Source organism: Pagrus major, chromosome 11 (genome assembly GCF_040436345.1).
Source record: "Pagrus major chromosome 11, Pma_NU_1.0".
NCBI classification, from domain to species: domain Eukaryota; kingdom Metazoa; phylum Chordata; class Actinopteri; order Spariformes; family Sparidae; genus Pagrus; species Pagrus major.
The window spans coordinates 33,301,506-33,318,541 of record NC_133225.1 but is presented as its reverse complement, the minus strand read 5'-3'; the positions used below and the strand labels follow the sequence as shown (position 1 = coordinate 33,318,541).

The following is a 17,036-nucleotide window of genomic DNA, read 5'->3' as shown; positions in this document are numbered from 1 at the left end:
ATAAAACTTTCAGCCACTCTCTTTACAGTGGGTTCAATGTTCACCTGGGGCATGGGCACTGACCCACTAAATTCAACACAATAATTCTCAGATAAAGCAACATCTCTAATTGATGACATTTCAACATTCAACCCTTTAAACCTTAAATCATCGGGCTGAGACCGCTAAAAGATCCAGAACAGACAGAGAGGAGGAGACGTTAAAACGTAACATCGTCATTCCCTATGTCGCAGGAACATCTGAGAAACTCAGGAGGATCTTCAATAAACATCATATCTCGGTTAACTTCAAACCTACCAATATGATGAGGCAAAAACTTGTCCATCCGAAGGACAAAACACCCAGGCATAAACAGAGTAATGTAGTTTATGCTCTTCACTGCAGCCAGGACTGCACAGATTTGTACATTGGGGAGACAAAACAACCTCTCCATAAACGAATGGCACAACACAGGAGGACCAACTCCTCAGGTCAAGACTCTGCTGTCCACTTAATATCTAAAGGAGACAAATCATTCCTTTGAGAACAACAAAGTAAACGTCTTTGCCAGAGAAGACAGATGGTTTGAAAGAGGAGTAAAGGAATCCATCTGTGTCAAACTGGAACGACCGTCTTTGAACAGAGGAGATGGACTACGACATTACTTATCACCCACCTACAATGCAGTACTGAGTTCTCTCCCCAGACAGCTTAACAACCATTCACACCTGGGCTCACCTAGCCCTAACACCCACATGAAGGCGTGAACCGTCTTCAACAAACTGAAACAATTGCAACGACCCACAAGTGGATCAACGACCCACAAGTGGTCTGACTCTGAAACTCAGAGCTCACACGTGTCCTTAATGACTCTGTATTGACACTCCCACACAGAGTTTGAAAGCCTGCAACTCCCCTCCAGTTAGTTAGAACTGAAGAAGCCTCTTGGATGAGACGTGAACCGTCTTCAACAAACTGAAACAATTGCAGTTGCCTGGTCCATGGACATGTTGTGTGAAGCCAAGATCTTCTAATAGATTAATAAAATCAGTAGCATTTTATGGCTTTATTGATAGAACAGCTCAAGATAGACAGGAAACAGGATGAGAGAGAGAGGGGGAGTGACACGCAGCAAAGAGCCCCAGGCCGGGACTCGAGCCCAGGGCCGCTGCAGCGAGGACAAAGCCTCTATAAATGGGACACCTGCTCTACCAACTGAGCTAAACAGCGCCCCGTAAATCAGTAGCATTTTTGTCATTTGTGTTGTCTATGTGCAAGTTAAAATCACCAACAATAAGAATTTTGTCATAAAGTGTATTTATAATAGATAGCTCTATATACAGTGATAGTTAATATGGGTGACTGGCATTTAAAAATAGTAGCAAGACATTCGAAAGAGCTAAAATCATCAAAGGAAACATGTCTACAATCAAAGGCCTTCGAAGCAATAGTAGCTACCCCCTGTTAGAGCACAATCACTACCAAATATGTATACACAGCACATAGTCAGAATATACATGTTTATTTATACAGCATATAGATTTACAACAATCACCCACAACATTAAAACCACTGACAGGAGGTGTGAATAACATTGATCATCTCGTTACAATGCTATGTTCTGTGGGAAACCTTGGGTCCTGGCAAAATGTGGATGCCACTTGACACACAACACCCATCCAAACACTGTTGTGGACCAAGTACACCCTCCATGGCAACAGCACTCCCCGATGGCATTGGCCCCCCCACCAGGACAATGTGCCCCGACATACCACAAAAACTGCTTGGGAACAGCTTGAGGAACACAACAAAGACCCCAAGGCGACTGATCGAGCATCTTTGGGACGTGCCAGAACAAGTCACATGCATGGAGGCCCCACCCTGACATACAGGAGAGAAGAGATCCACTACAAACATCCCCATACCAGACCATAGGTAGTTTAAATGTTGTGGCTGATTGGTATATATATTACACTGTTCACCATATTTATGCACAAAAACAGCTGTTGACCTTTTGAATGCAAGACATAAAACTCACACACGATTGTAACGGCACAAACGCACAAGCGCAATTCCCCACACCAGAAAAGCATCGCTTTACTTGATAATTACTGACGCACCTTTTTCTTTGCTCCCCTCCCATTTCACAACCAGTTCAAGTTTAAAAACCAAATGCCTAACTTAACAGTCATCAAAACATATCTGTGAGGCTAAAGACAATGGCACCCTGCTGCTGTAAAGGTCAACATAAAAAACCCCCAATTAAAATACATTTGAAAGTCAAATGAAATCGCTGCAATTATATCTTATAGATATCTTTGACTTACTATTTAGTAATTCTATTATAATCTTGAAACATATCCTTACCTTGCGAATTACCTTGTATGTCACTGTCATGGTCACCCTCAAAAAATATGTGCATGACACAACCATGCTTTTTATGCATCTCAGTTTTATCCATTTCAATTGATTTCAAGTAAATCCCATCCATCATACCCACTATCCCAGCACTCACAGGTTGTGAGGCGAGGTACAACTAAATAGGTTGCCAGTCTATCACAGGGCTGACATAAAAAACATTCACACATATAGGTTAATTAGAGTCAGCAGTTGAACTGAACTTGCATGTCTTTTGTTGGTGAAAACCATAGCCCCTCAAGGACACTCACCAGGGCAAAGTGCATGTGTTGAAGCCAGTAGTTCATTGTGCCGCACCCACAGGTGTTGCCCCTCGGAAGACTAAATTCTCTGAAGACTGTGGCCACAATGGATTTGAGTATCTGAAGACTGAAAAGGATACAGCAATAATGTCCTCCACATTTGGGAGAAAGAAGGTTGCATTTGGTGGCTGCATTTGTGGAGCCTTTGAAATTGTCCTATTCCTTGTCAACTTTTGTCTAAAACAATTAGGGGGATCCTTAAAATAGGACACGTAGAGGGGGAATTTCTTTGCCATACTAGGACATTTTGGCAGGACTGTCTTCTTCAAAGGTTGTTTGCGGGTTGCTAACATTGGCCATTTAACCAATTGCTAATTTTAGAGTTTAGGACTGGGATTAGGCTAAAATGAATTAACAAAGCAGGCTGTGTATTTTCTGATGTTCTGATGGTAAAGGCTAATGCAAGGTAGTCAATGCAGTGTATGTGTGTGTGTGTGTGTGTGTGTGTGTGTGTGTGTGTGTGTGTGTGTGTGTGTGTGTGTGTGTGTGTGTGTGTGTGTGTGTGTGTGTGAGATTACCCGCTAGATGAGGTGCTGGCCAGAGATCGTCTGAGGCTGACTGGCTGGTTGACAGACTGGTTGAGGTCGTAGGCCAGATGACCCTGGAGCTCCCCCATAGAGAAACTAGGACCTACACCTGTGACTACTGGAGCTACACACACAGGGAGAACATGCAATGTAGTAATGATGGTCACACTGAAAACTGAATATCTTTCTTATTTTTTTCAAGTCCATTATACTTATCGTAACCTTGTTCAAACATTAGAAACTGCATTAAACTGGGTCCTTAACATCTAGCTTCTGATGTTTCATTGCAAATGGATTTTGAATGTCATGCTGTCAAAAAGACAATGGTAAGTTTGGTTAAGCACACTTTTTTTCTTGTTTATTAAATTTTGGCATCCAGTAGTATTTCCATATAAGTCGAAAAAGCAATTTCAATATCCAAGCACAAACCTGGATACGATTGACACTATCAAACAATAATTGTTTGTCACTAAAAGACAGACATTGTGCTGAATTTGGCTGAGCTTTCTCAAGTCCACGTTCTTGCTGCTCCATTCTCTCTGTGCATGCAAAGCAGAGCAAATAAGCGCCTGCTATACTTCCATGTGCTATCCAAAAACCAGAAGATACCCCATGCACAGCAGTGCTTCTCCTCTGGGTGCACATGGTACAGGCAAACCACAGTGGAACAAAAAAATCTAATAGGATTTCCCTCCAAAATACACCATGTTAAACTATGTTTGTGTCATATGACAGTTGCATTCACATCAACTTCCAATTCATAATTACAGTAACTGGAAAATCATGCGTCCCAAATTTTATGGATATAGTGTTGTGTTAGGGTTGGGTGATATGGACAAAAATCCCTATCACTGTATTTTCAGGCCTACTGGCAATACATGATATAAATCTTGGTGTTTTCTACTAAGTGGGCTTAATGTTCAGTTGTATGTCAAAGCCACATTTGAGATATCACAAGCAGTTTTTCAAAACGTACTGTGATCACAAGAAAATGCAAAGACAGGATTTTCTTCCCGGTATGAAAATATACAGCCGCACATGTAAATGAAGAATTACATAAAATTAATACATAATACATCGCTATGTATATAGCATGGACAGGGTGAGGGAGGGAGAGGGTAACAGAGACACTCTGTGTTGTGTATGAAATGTCTGTATCATAACTGCACTGCATCTTTGTAAATACATCTGTCTCACTATCACGAAACAGACTACAACCACCCAGTAGAATAGTGACGTACTATGATTCACCTCACTCACAAACATGCACACAAACCTTCGCCTCACACAACCAAACAACTCGGTGCCAGCCATGGCAGTTGGGGTTTTTTTTTTTTTTTTTTCTTCTCTGTCTGTTTTCCCCACTCCTTTCTCCTTCACCTGCTCTTTACCTGTGTGTGTCTGTGTCCCTGGACGTGGTTACCGGTTTCCGCTGCAGCAGAGAGACGCACCTGTTTCCCATCAACTCATCATCCTCTGGCTATCATATCCTGGTCTCTCTACTACTCCAGTGCCAGATTGTTCCATCACGTATGGTGGTCGAGCTCAAGTTACTTCCTGAGTGAATTTTGTCGCTACGTGCGTCTAGTGTATTTTGCTACGTGTTTTTGCCATTGTGCTTTTTTGTCTGAGATTGGATCTTAACTTGTGCTTGTGTTTTTTTTTCCTCCTCCATATTCAAATTCTCCAGCGTCTCTCTGCTCTGCTCTCAGCGCCTCTGGCCTGCCTGAAAACTCACTGTCATCTCCAGACCGTGCCACCCATCCTGCCTGCCCTCACGTTTTCATTGTTTAACATGTGTTTGTTAAATAAACACCCTTGGACTGTTTCTCAGCCTGCGGTCTCTGCAGTTTGGGTCCACACAAAAACCCCAACCCTCACACATGCAGCACAGTAATCTCATTTCTCACAGACTGATTTTGCATAGCATGTGCAACATATATGTTATATGTTGCCAATGTTGCATTTTAGAATTATTACCATACTGATTCAAATAGAGTAGCAGTGTGCGCTGTGTCTTCTCAATGTTATAGGAGAACTTGTCAGTGAGTGAGGTGGAGCTGTGCAGAGAGTGAGTGAGAGATGGAAGAGAGGAGTTATGTAGTGCAACTTTACTCTATATCAGTATACAGTACAGTATTGTCTAAAACTATACCTCGCTTGAAAATATATCAATAGATCTTAAATAGTTGTTATATCACCCCTATCCCCCCTTTGTTGTATGGTCAATCCACAATTTTTAACCTTCCTATTGCCAACCCTGCAATCATACAACCCTCTTGAGCTGTCAGATGATGTGACATGCTGAATGTAATTAAAACTAATACATAAAGGGTTGGTATTACAATAAATGGTATTAGTTTAGTTGGGTAAAAGCTAAAGCTAACAATAAAGAAGACTTACTTCTTGAGACCTGGACCAGCTCAGTGACACTGAAAACTCCTGATGTCACAAAACTCTCCTGATACTCTGGACCATCTGTAGAAACACAACAGCAGTTACACATTAATAACATTTTACACCAAAATTAGTCAGTATGCAGTTTATCTTAAATACAGGGGAAACCCACCATTGAACCCACAATTGCCAGTAGACCAGTTTGCCGTTATGCTTTTTTTTTTCTATGTCACATTCAATGTTACAAAACACAGAACAGTGAAAAGCAGCAGACCATATACCTCATCAGACTGCATTGAGATGTCTGCATTGTAAAACTTAAAAAAAGTAAAACATAAATAAGTCTTAATCAAATAATATCTCCGAATTAGACAGATATGTTTTGATGTAGCTAAGGAAGGATCCCATTTCCTCCTAATCTCTGTTGAGAGAGCACATGTGCAGAAGCCAACTGATTGAAAAGTCAGCAAGTTTTGGGTACTGACTTGAAGGCCAGTGACAATGTTATGGTGGTTACTTTATGATGTCTTGTTGGCTAGTAAAGCTTAACATCATGAACCACAGTTTCAGAAACAGCCACTGAGTGTGGAGAAGAGGCAGGTTCCTTGTCCTACAGAGAGCGTGAGACAAGGGGAGCACATGGGTGGCTACTAAAAGTTATGACAAGCAATTATTTGAGATTGAGGTGTTGCAGACCTCAACTTTGGAGGTAAATTGAGCCTATGTTCTCTCATGTTTGTTGTTTTTTTATTATGTAGTACTCTATGCTGCGAAACCATTTGGCCTTCAGAGACAAATACATTTGAACTTGAACCTTTACTAGTAAGCTAGCAAGACATGTTTGGTATCAACGGGTTCATTACAATCTCATGACAGGTTAGCTATGACAACACTGGCTTCACACTAGCTTAAAAACTGAGCATGCAAGAGCCTCTAAAGATCACCCATCACTTTCAGAGAACCAAGATTACTGCCTTGGATTTTCAAAATAAATCAATGAAACAATGCCCCCCAACACATCTGGTCAGTTTGAAATACAAAAGAAACACTTTATTCAGAAGCACTAAGAAGCACTTCAGACTTTAGCTCAGTTGCAGTGTACAGGCATTAAAAACATTTCTTGTGTTGCACAATATTTTGTCAATGTCTTGCAATTACACTATGGTATCCTATGTCTTTATTGGCAGCAGTCACACTACATTGTTGTATTCTTTCTTATTCTTTCTTATTGTGGGAACAGTCACACTTTTTTTCTCTCTTTCTTTATTGGTTGTGAATGCTTGAGGCATGTGACGTCGCAAGAACAACAACAGTTACTTTCGCGTAGAAAACTGGCCGTATTCTTCATTATGGAGATATGTGAATACGGGAAACTTGTGGTTTTCTGTTCTCATTTTCAGCTGTATGTTAACGTTTAAAGATATATAATAAAAGATGTGACAGCTGCCAGACCCTTCAAACCCACTCACTTTCAAACTCCTCCCAGTCCTTCATACATTCACATAGAAATTCCATTCAAACTTTAAAATGTTCACAAAGACTTTTTCATATTAATTCAACATATTCATATCATTCATACTTTGGACACATGACCAGTTCAAAGTTACATGAAAAAATTTGAGCCATACAGCCAGAGTTTTGCTTTAGTGTGTATGCAACGGAATGCTGACAGCTACAGTGGAGGGCTCAACTGACAGGGTGGAAAGAGCTTTAAATCTTTTCAAAATCCTGTCTTCAGCTTGGTCCCATTGCCACAATATTGACTCCACCTATATCAGTTTGACATCAGTTTGTAGGAAAAATTGGTGATCTTGAGCCAGTGGACTAACCTTTTTTGGCTTGATTGGATTTGGAGTGACAGGAGAACCAATCAACTACCCCATCACTTCACTTTTAACTAAGAGGAAAAATGCAAACAAACTAAGGGCCAGTGTCCACATTGTAGTGTACTGTAGAAATGTATTAACTCGCCTTATAACACTTGACTGAGACTGACTTGACACATACCTGGACTGTAAACTGAAAATGCAGGTGGGCCCAGCCCTGAACCAATCACTTCCTGTGTTGATGTCACTTATGTATCCCTATGCTTTACACTGCATGGAATACTATATAGCGTTTTTTCAGGCAGAAAAGTGCTGTTGATGTGCTCAGGAGCGCTAGGATGAGCATTGAGAGAAAAAACGCTGCATGTGGATCTTGTCTCTATGACTACGGTATCTTGACAATCACCGCTGTATGATCGATAGTGCCTCTTTGGTTTTTACTGGCCTATCTGTTTGTTTTCTATTTGACATTGTATTTTTAACATGAGCACCAAACGGAGGATGCTTGCCCTCTTGGTCTGTATGGACGATGAGCATAATAATTCTGACGCCCCCGCTGTCACTGCTCCAGCTATCGGCCACAGAGTAGGGGGATTGTGGGTGCATGACAAAAATATGGTGAATATCATCGCCTTGTCTAGGAGTTGCTGTTGGATGGAGTAGAGCCTTTTCTGTGCACCACTCTGTAAGATTGTTGATTTCTTCCACATGTAAACTCCCATCGCTGTTTATAATGTAACTCAGGTAGCAGTGTAACAAAGTATTGTACAGACATGCAGTGACTGAACTTGAGCTCACAGAAAACCAGCACACCAATCTGTGTACAGATAACACATTTATTACTGAACTATACACAAGGGACAAAACACAACAACACACTAGAACGCTAACTAACACAAACACAAGACGAAGAAGAATAAATGAATGGAAACCTGGAGAAATGCAGCAAAAACTGAAATTGAGGCCATGCCTGACGCAGGTGTTGCGGAGGAACCGATGCCAGCCAGCCGTCGAGGGAGGTAAATTATCTTATCTGTCTTATATTTATCTGGGGGTGGTGCCCCAAGGTGATATGTATATTAGATCCTACAACTTCTAATAAATATTTCTGATTGCCAAATTGAATCTAAATCAAAAAGGGTGCACAGTGCCTGACAGACAAACCAGTTTTCTGAATAGTGGAAGATCTGCTCTACTTCATGAGCCACAGCGGCCCCCAGAAATAATTAAGATTATACATGTGCGTGTACATTACAGAATAAATTGTAACAAAGTGAATTTTCAAAACACAAACAGAATATTTCTCTATTGTGAAAGATCCTTTACATTACCCATGGTAGCCGTTCGACTGTCCTCCTGATCAGAGCCCACTCCTGTATGACTGGGACTGCTGCTCTGCTCTGCCTCTGTAGAAAGAGAATGGGAGGATGCGAGATTTGTTTGTTTGTTTGAAACACTTCACAATAGGGATCATTTTAAGTACCAGATTAACATTCAGTGAGAGAGACAGAGGGGTAGTGAGAGAGAGAGACAGACTTGATTTTTAGAAAGACTATTTACTTACAATCAAAAAAATAATCAAGTCAGGTCAAATTCATCACATTACTGCACAAATTGCTCTAGAGAAACACCAATGTGAAAGATACTCATCTACGTTCTTTGTTAGGAAAAAGAATCTGAAATCCTCACAGACTTAACAGTGAGCAACAAAGAAAGTAAATCCTACCCTGAACCATTTTCAGTATTTGATTCAGATTGCTAGCCTAGCTTGTTCCAATCAAAAATGAAAAAGTTGTCATTTTTCTACCTCTTCCCTGTGATACCCAGCGCCAAAAATAACAGCAACTTCAGTCCATTTCTCATTACAGTGAGAGAAAACAGTCTTATGAACATCAAAAAGCACCTCAAGTCTTTCATATTACAAAGTGTTTCTTGAAACAGAATGGACACTAAATGGATATAGTAGGATTTATTTTTTAGATGAAGGTATTGATTGCTAGCACTCCCTGCAGGATCCTCCTGGATATGAAATGCTCATGTGCACAAAATGAAAGAATATACCTTTGTCAGCACGCGGTAATTTATAGGAATGAGTGGAGGTGTTACATTCACAAGTTATTCATAGATTTCTATATCTTATAGATTTAGATTTATCTATATCTATATCTATCTATCTATCTATCTATCTATCTATCTATCTATCTATATATATATATATATATATATATATATATATATATATATATATATATTACTCTTTATAAAGTCAGCTGTAGCCTAAATATATGTATTGCTGAGATGTTCTGATTATTTCCATTTCATTTTAATAACCGAATGGCCTGTGCATGCCTGACCAGGATGGACTTCTGGAACTTGGGTTTGGGTCATAAAAATGTAATCAATTGTAAGTAGCTGACCATATTTGAGTTGTTATTTAGTCCTACTGTCTGTTTTTTCAAAGGATTTGTTTATAATATGAGATTTTGTTTATAATTTATTTTTCAGGTGGGCAATGGATGCTTTGCGATAACTGAAAAGACTGCCTGATCAAAGGTGTGGCGTGTGCTAAGAAATTGTACTTTAATGGTTTTCATGTTTTTATGTTGGGTCAATACGTATGTACAACATTCCACAGGGGAAGAACATCTACATCACAATATCATATAGGTAACTTTTTTTTACCATGAAATGTTATTGTATTCAACAAAATGTAAAAAATATAAATTAAAAAAGTGTATCATTTTCTGTCATGGAGTATATCTCCTCACTGCTAAAAGAAAAGAAAGCAGACTCACTGCTACTTTCAGTGTTTTATTTTGATTTGTAGACTGTTCATTTTTGTCTCAGTGATTGTCATTATTAGTACTTAAATTAATATAAATCATTGAATATAAAAACGATTCATCAAAATTAGTTAAATGTAAATGTTAGTGCTTTTTATGCAGAAAAAAAAACACAGTCCAGTCTACTTGTATTTGTTTACAGGGCAGACCTGCCACATCCAATATGGCGGCAACGTCAACATACCATCCAGTCAATGCAGTATCTATGTATATGTCTATGGTTGGGACGAAACTTAACCGCATGGACCCACTGCAATCGCCAGGATCCAAAGCAATAAGTGAGGAGAACTACCACCACGGATGTGGAAGCTTGATTAGTAGGTAGTATAAAAATGTTTTTTTTTTCCCTTTTATCACCCATTGTGTTTTCAGCATTTACTTTCTCTGCAACAAAGGTCAATATACATGAAAAATATTTAAGCAATAAGCTATGACTGTACTTAACTGTGATTTTAGCACAGCTGACAGGCACTGTTGGTCACAAAGGGAAGCAAGGTGCCTTCAACCCTTTCATGAAAAAAATACTTTAAATCAATTTTATGATATATATGATATGCTTTGCAGCTTCCAACATTTTGTTGGGAGAACATAACCACTTGAGTCCTCCAGGTTGGTGACGAAGCATTGCTGATCCTGTGTGTGCTCCTACTTTCGAGACATCATGACTGACAACTTTCAGAAAAGAGCACACTTTTTGTGGCTTCACAGCAGTGTTCGGTAGCTTTACTTTTAATAGTAACTCATTACTAAATGTGTAACTTACTTGTTTTGTTACTCATTACAATAAAAAAGTAATCCGAGTGCTCTAATGGATTACTTTTTAACAAGTTCACCCAACACTGCTTGACAAGTAAGTGCACACATTTTGACTTTGATAGTTATGACTTTTCATTTCTCACATTAAGTGAAGTGTAGGTGTCACTAATTGGAGCAGATTCTCCAAAGAGTACCAACAGGAATTCAGGTCCAAGTACTCTGTGATGACCTGCTTGCAGCGGGGTCATCCCTATGTTCCCACATCCCAATGGTCCCACAGCCCTATGTTCCCACATTTCTAAGAATTTTTTTTTCCACTGAAAATTAGGCCCTATGTTCCCACAGCCCTATGTGCCCACATTTCTAAGAATTTTTTTTCACTGAAAATTAGGCCCTATGTTCCCACAGCCCTATGTTCCCACATTTCTAGGACATTTTCAAAATTAGGTCTTGTGTTCCTATATTTTCCTTCAATTTAAGCCCTATCCTCCCACAAGATTTTTTGGAAGCACTTTAAAGTAAATGAAGAGAATGAATGAATGAATTAATGAGGGGTTAGGGTTAGGGTTTAGGGTTACAGCTGCAATCTTAGAAATGTGGGAACATAGGGCTGTGGGAACATAGGCATACAGTGCTGCTGTCTGTTTAAGAGCTGCATGCTGGGTATGTATACTGTTCTGTTTGTTGAATAAGCAAGATGGCGCTGCTGTGGTTGGACGCCGTCGCAACTGTTCTGCTCAGACTGTGTGTTTTATTTGTTATTTACATAGTTTTATTGTGTACTTTCATCTCCCCGACGTCTGCTCTAAATATATATGACCGCAGTACACTCCTGAACATCGCAAGTGTAACTTCACACTTTGTTTCTGAAGTTATACGCGATAATCACACCTGGCCAAAGGAGATCCTCCGGGACACTGACCCTAACAATGGAGACGGGCCTCGGCGAAACCGCAGGAGGAAGAAACATCGCGAAAAATGGGCCAGAGTACGAAACAGACTGCAAGCGAGTGCACACCGTCCACCCCTGCCCAGTGTCTTGCTGGCTAACTTTCAATCTCTGGACAACAAGCGTGACGACATGAGGGCTCGGATTCATTTCCAGAGGGACATACGGGACTGCAACATATTCTGCCTCACTGAGATGTGGCTCTCCCCTGCGGTGCCAGACCACGCCATTCAACCAACAACTGGTGTGACCCTAGAAACGTCTTGGTGTTGTCTCCTTCCTGCTCGCCTAACCTGGAACATCTAACGCTACTCTGTCAAGCTCCAGCAAGTTGCTCCGGCAACGCGAGAGGTCAGACGCTGGTCCACCCAATCAGAGGCCACGCTCCAGGACGCGCTGAGTGACACTGACTGGGACGTGTTCCAGTCGAGCTCTGATGACGTCGACATTTTTACAGAAGTGGTGACTTGCTTTATTTCCACACTGATAGACAATATCTGTCCCATGGTAACTGTTAAAGTTTTTCCCAATCAGAAACCATGGGTTGATTGGTCTGTTTGTAAGGCTTTGAACGCACGCACCACCGCCTACAACGACGGTCTCAGGTCCAGCGACATGTCAGCCTACAAAGTGCCGTCCTACGAGCTCAGGCGAGCAGTGAAAGCGGCTAAGAATCACGGCTAGCACAGGCGACTCTACTAGGAAGGACAGCTCTGAGATGAGTGAACTGCAGGAAAGCAGCTGGCCCAGATGGCATCCCTGAGAGGGTGCTAAAGCCATGTGCTGACCAGCTAGCTCCAGTGTTCACCTCCATCTTCAACCTGTCTCTTGCTCACTCGATCGTCCCCACATGTTTCAAGTCGTCCACTACTGTCCCCGTACCCAAGAAGACCAACTCAGCCTGCTTAAATGACTATCGCCCTGTAGCTCTCACATCTGTGTTGATGAAGTGCTTTGAGAGACTCATTAAAGGCTTCATCAGTTCATCACTACCCAGATTATTGGACCCCCTTCAGTTTGCCTATCGTCTCAATAGCAGTACTGATGACACCATCTCACATGTCCTCCATTCCACCCTCTCCCACCTGGACATTGGCAAGGGGAACTATGCACGTTTGCTGTTCATTGATTTCAGCTTGGTGTTTAACACCATAGTTCACTTCAGACTGGTCGCCAAGCTCAGGGATCTGGGGCTGAGCTCTTCACTCTGCTCCTGGGTCTTGAACTTTCTGACCGGCAGACCATAGGTGGTGAAGATCGGGAATTGCACCTCCAGCACCTGCACCCTCAATACCGGGGCCCCCCAAGGCTGCATCCTGAGCCCCCTGCTCTACTCCCTGTACACCCATGATTGTACAGCCACACAGCGCCAACTCAATCGTGAAATTTGTGGTTGTTGGCCTGATCTCATATAACATGGAGACGGCTTACTTGGAAGAGATGGAGTTGCTGACATCGTGGTGCAAGACCAACAACCTGGACCTGAACGACACCAAGACCAAGGAGATGGTGGTCGATTTCAGGAGGGAGAAGCAGAGGTCCCATTACGCACCACTACAGATCTACGGGACCCCGGTGGAGAAGGTGTCCAGCAATAGGTACCTCGGAGTTCATATCTCTGAGGACCTAACATAGACAACTCACATCGTCTCACTGGTGAAGAAGGCTAGGCAGCGCCTGTATCACCTCAGACGGCTGAAGAAATTTAAGATCTCCACAGGGCTGCAGAAAACCTTATTCTCTGCCGCCATCCAGTCTGTCATCTCTGGAAGGATCACCGCTTGGTACGGCAACTGCTGCGCCCAGGACCGGAAATCTCTGCATAGAGTGGTAAGCGTCTGCCTTCTGGTAAGCGCTTACGCAGTGTCATGGCCGGGACTGAGCGTCTGAGGAGGAGCTTCTTCCCCAAAGGCCATTCGGACAATAAACTCTCATAAACCAACATAACACACACTCAGCACACACCGTATATCACACACATGCATACACACCCTGCTACTTTGCACACGGTTCTTTCTGTAAATACTTTTGTCTTTTTGTTTATAATATGTATATATATATATATATTTTTTTTTTCTATTTAAATTTAAGTCTTATTCTCTTTTCAGTTTTATTTTCTTATTCACTTTTTTTGCACAGTAAACGGAGTGGTTGCAATTTCATTTCACTGCTGCTGTACTTGTACAATTGTATGCAACGAATAAATCTTTGAATCTTGAATCTTGAATCTTTGAAACATGATGGCTGTTTCACCAGTGACTTGTTAGCAAAAAAAAGGCTGTTAGTGTCTGCAACAAAAAATACATGTAAATGCTTTATGATAACAAAGCAAGAGTATGCTTTTGTTTTGTTCCTGCTATCCCTATAGGCTATGTTAGAGGAGGATGGCAGGCAGAGCTGCAGGGGATCTATTCAGAAGATTCCCATGCTGGATTCTGCTGTCAACTCTGCCAATTACATTCAGTGTCTTTCCCAGGAGGCCGACCTACCGGCTCACTGACTAGTTGTTTTGGAGCAGAGGTGGGAAGTAACAGAGTACAAATACATAGCCACTGTACTTTACGGGAGTATTTGTTTTTCTGACAACTTTTTACTTCTACTCCCTATATTTCAACACAAATATCTGTTCTTTCTACTCCTTACATTTTCAAAACAGGCTTGTTACTTTAATTTGAATGCATTTGAGGGGAATATCAATTAGTTTTATTTTGCACCTCTGCACACAGCCTTCCCAACATCACTGACTGATTCAACCTATCAGAGCATATCACATATGTAGCCAGACGACACAATGCTAAAGAGAAAAAAAAGACAGAGGGGGAGTCACGAATAGGGAGAAAAGGTGTGTAGCGACGAAGGCTCAGGTTCAGTTAGATTTGCACCAAAATGGCTCATAAAGTAGCACAGCATTATGAGATTGAACTCCCGGGTCAGGGACGGAAAGACTGCATTGTGAGTGTGGTAAAAGGGACTTTGGTTCAGTTGGAGGTTTTGTCTGCTGCAGTAAAGAGTATGGACACTGCGAGTGTAGTTACTCCTGTTGGGGTGCCTTTGACTTTTGATCAGCAAAAGGAGCTTTTGATTTTGCAGCAGAGATGGGGACTCGAGTGTACAACTTAGACCCGAGTTGCACTTAAGTCGCACACTCACTGACTTGAGACTTGACTTGAGACTCGACTCAGACTCAAGATTTGTGACTCGTAAGCAATTTTTATTTTTTGTTTTTTGGCATATCAACATTAAGAAAATGTCTGAGGAGCTGAACGTCATTCCCTCATGCGTAAACTTACGCATCTGGTGCGCGCGGGAGACAGGTGACAACAACCCTATGTCGACGAGCACAATGACTGCTGCTGTCATAGAAGTTTTCATTGTGTTTTTTATCATATTGGATTGCAATAGCCTGTTTAAAGTTATCAATACCAAACTACTAATCAGCGCTGATAATACTCTATGCTAATAGATAATGGAATGATGATAATACAGTACATGCTTTGAATTCCTTAGATATAACTATGCAGTGTTCTAAGCAGACCAGATGGCATGCAGCAGATGATAGAATGCTCATTAAAACCATAAGAGACTTGAGACTTGACTTGGACTTGTCCCTCAAAGACTTGAGAATTAACTTGGACTTGTGAGCATCTGTGTTTTGCAGCACAAATATGACTTGGAACTTGAGGAAAAGGCTCTGGAAAGGGATAAGGCTATCTGTGCACAGGAACAAGCTGTTGAAATTGAGAGGTTAAAATGCAATGTGAGGCTATGTGAGCCTGAGCTGCAGCAGGAGAAAGAGCATCAGCAGTTATGGCATTATAAGCTGGAATTGATCAAGGAGAGTGCAATTCTTTATTTGACTGGTGCAGTGAGCTCTCCAAATTTTGATGTCAGTGGTTGGTTGCGATTGGTTCCCAAATTTTTAGTAAAGGATCAAGACAACAATATTTTTTCTTGCTCTTTGAGAGGTTGGCTGAAAACAGGAAAAGGGAGGAAACCTGAGCAGACCCTGCTGCTCCAGTGTGTTACGAGGAAAGGCACGGGAGGCTTACTCTGCTTTGCAAATATCCAACAGTGTTGAAGGCATATGAACTAGTAGCTGAGGCTTATCGTCAGAAATTTAGGGGGCTGTCATAGCAGATGAGTATGCTTTGACTGAAAGTGTGGATTGACTATGGAGGCAGAGATAGTACACTTAGTGGTCATCAGAAATGCTCAGGAAGTAAGCCTAATTCTTTCAAGTCAGGCAACCATAGTGGTAAGTTGGATTCAGAACGGACTTGTAACTATTGCTTGGGAAAAGGCAATCGGAAAGCTTAATGTCCCATTCTGAAATCAAAGCACAAGTCCCAACTAGGTCACCGCCCCTTTTAAACCTCTGGTCCTCCTGCTCCAGTACCGTGGTAGCTGTTCATGCCTTCTCTTATTGAAAGACTTGCTAAGCAAACTGGTTTAACTGTCCATCCCCAAGAATATACAGACTATCTGCAGCAATACAAGGATGCTCTCACCAAAACCCTCTCCACCTACTACTCCCAAGTCATTCACTCTGGCTCCACCAACCCCAAAGCTTCATGCGTCATGGTCTCCGCCTCTTCTGTTACGCTGACAACGTCCAAATCTACATCTCCACCAAATCCATCACCACTGACATTCACTCCACACTCACCAACTGCCTCACTGAAATAAAATCCTGGATGCAATCTGACTTCCTCCAACTGAACTGTAACAAATCGGACATGGTCATCATCGGCCCCAAATCCCTCATCAAAACCACTCACAACTTCTGCCTCACCACTGACAACTCCACCCTGTCTCCCTCCCAACACAGTTGCAACCTCAGAGTCATCTTTGACAACAACCTCTCCTTTCAACAGCACATTAATCAAATAGCCAGAACTGCCTTCTTCCACCTCAAAAACATAGTCTGTCTCTGCCCATCACTCTACTTCTCTGCTCCAGAAACCCTGATCCACGCCTTCATCACATCTAGAATATATTATTGCAAAAACATCCTCTACGGCACACCATCAAAACTCTTA

At 41.6% G+C, this 17,036-nt stretch overlaps 1 protein-coding gene across 1 annotated transcript in view; it reads right to left on the bottom strand.

The window, feature by feature from the left end:
- The window catches only part of LOC141004477 (nuclear factor 1 C-type-like), a 112,857-nt gene that overhangs the window by 48,176 nt on the left and 47,645 nt on the right, over window positions 1–17,036 (bottom strand). Inside the window, exons 5-7 of the mRNA XM_073475982.1 lie at window positions 8,781–8,855; window positions 5,630–5,704; window positions 3,218–3,350 (exon numbers count right to left, since the gene is read on the bottom strand). Coding sequence (XP_073332083.1) covers window positions 3,218–3,350; window positions 5,630–5,704; window positions 8,781–8,855 — 283 coding nt within the window. The remainder of the gene's footprint in view (window positions 1–3,217; window positions 3,351–5,629; window positions 5,705–8,780; window positions 8,856–17,036) is intronic.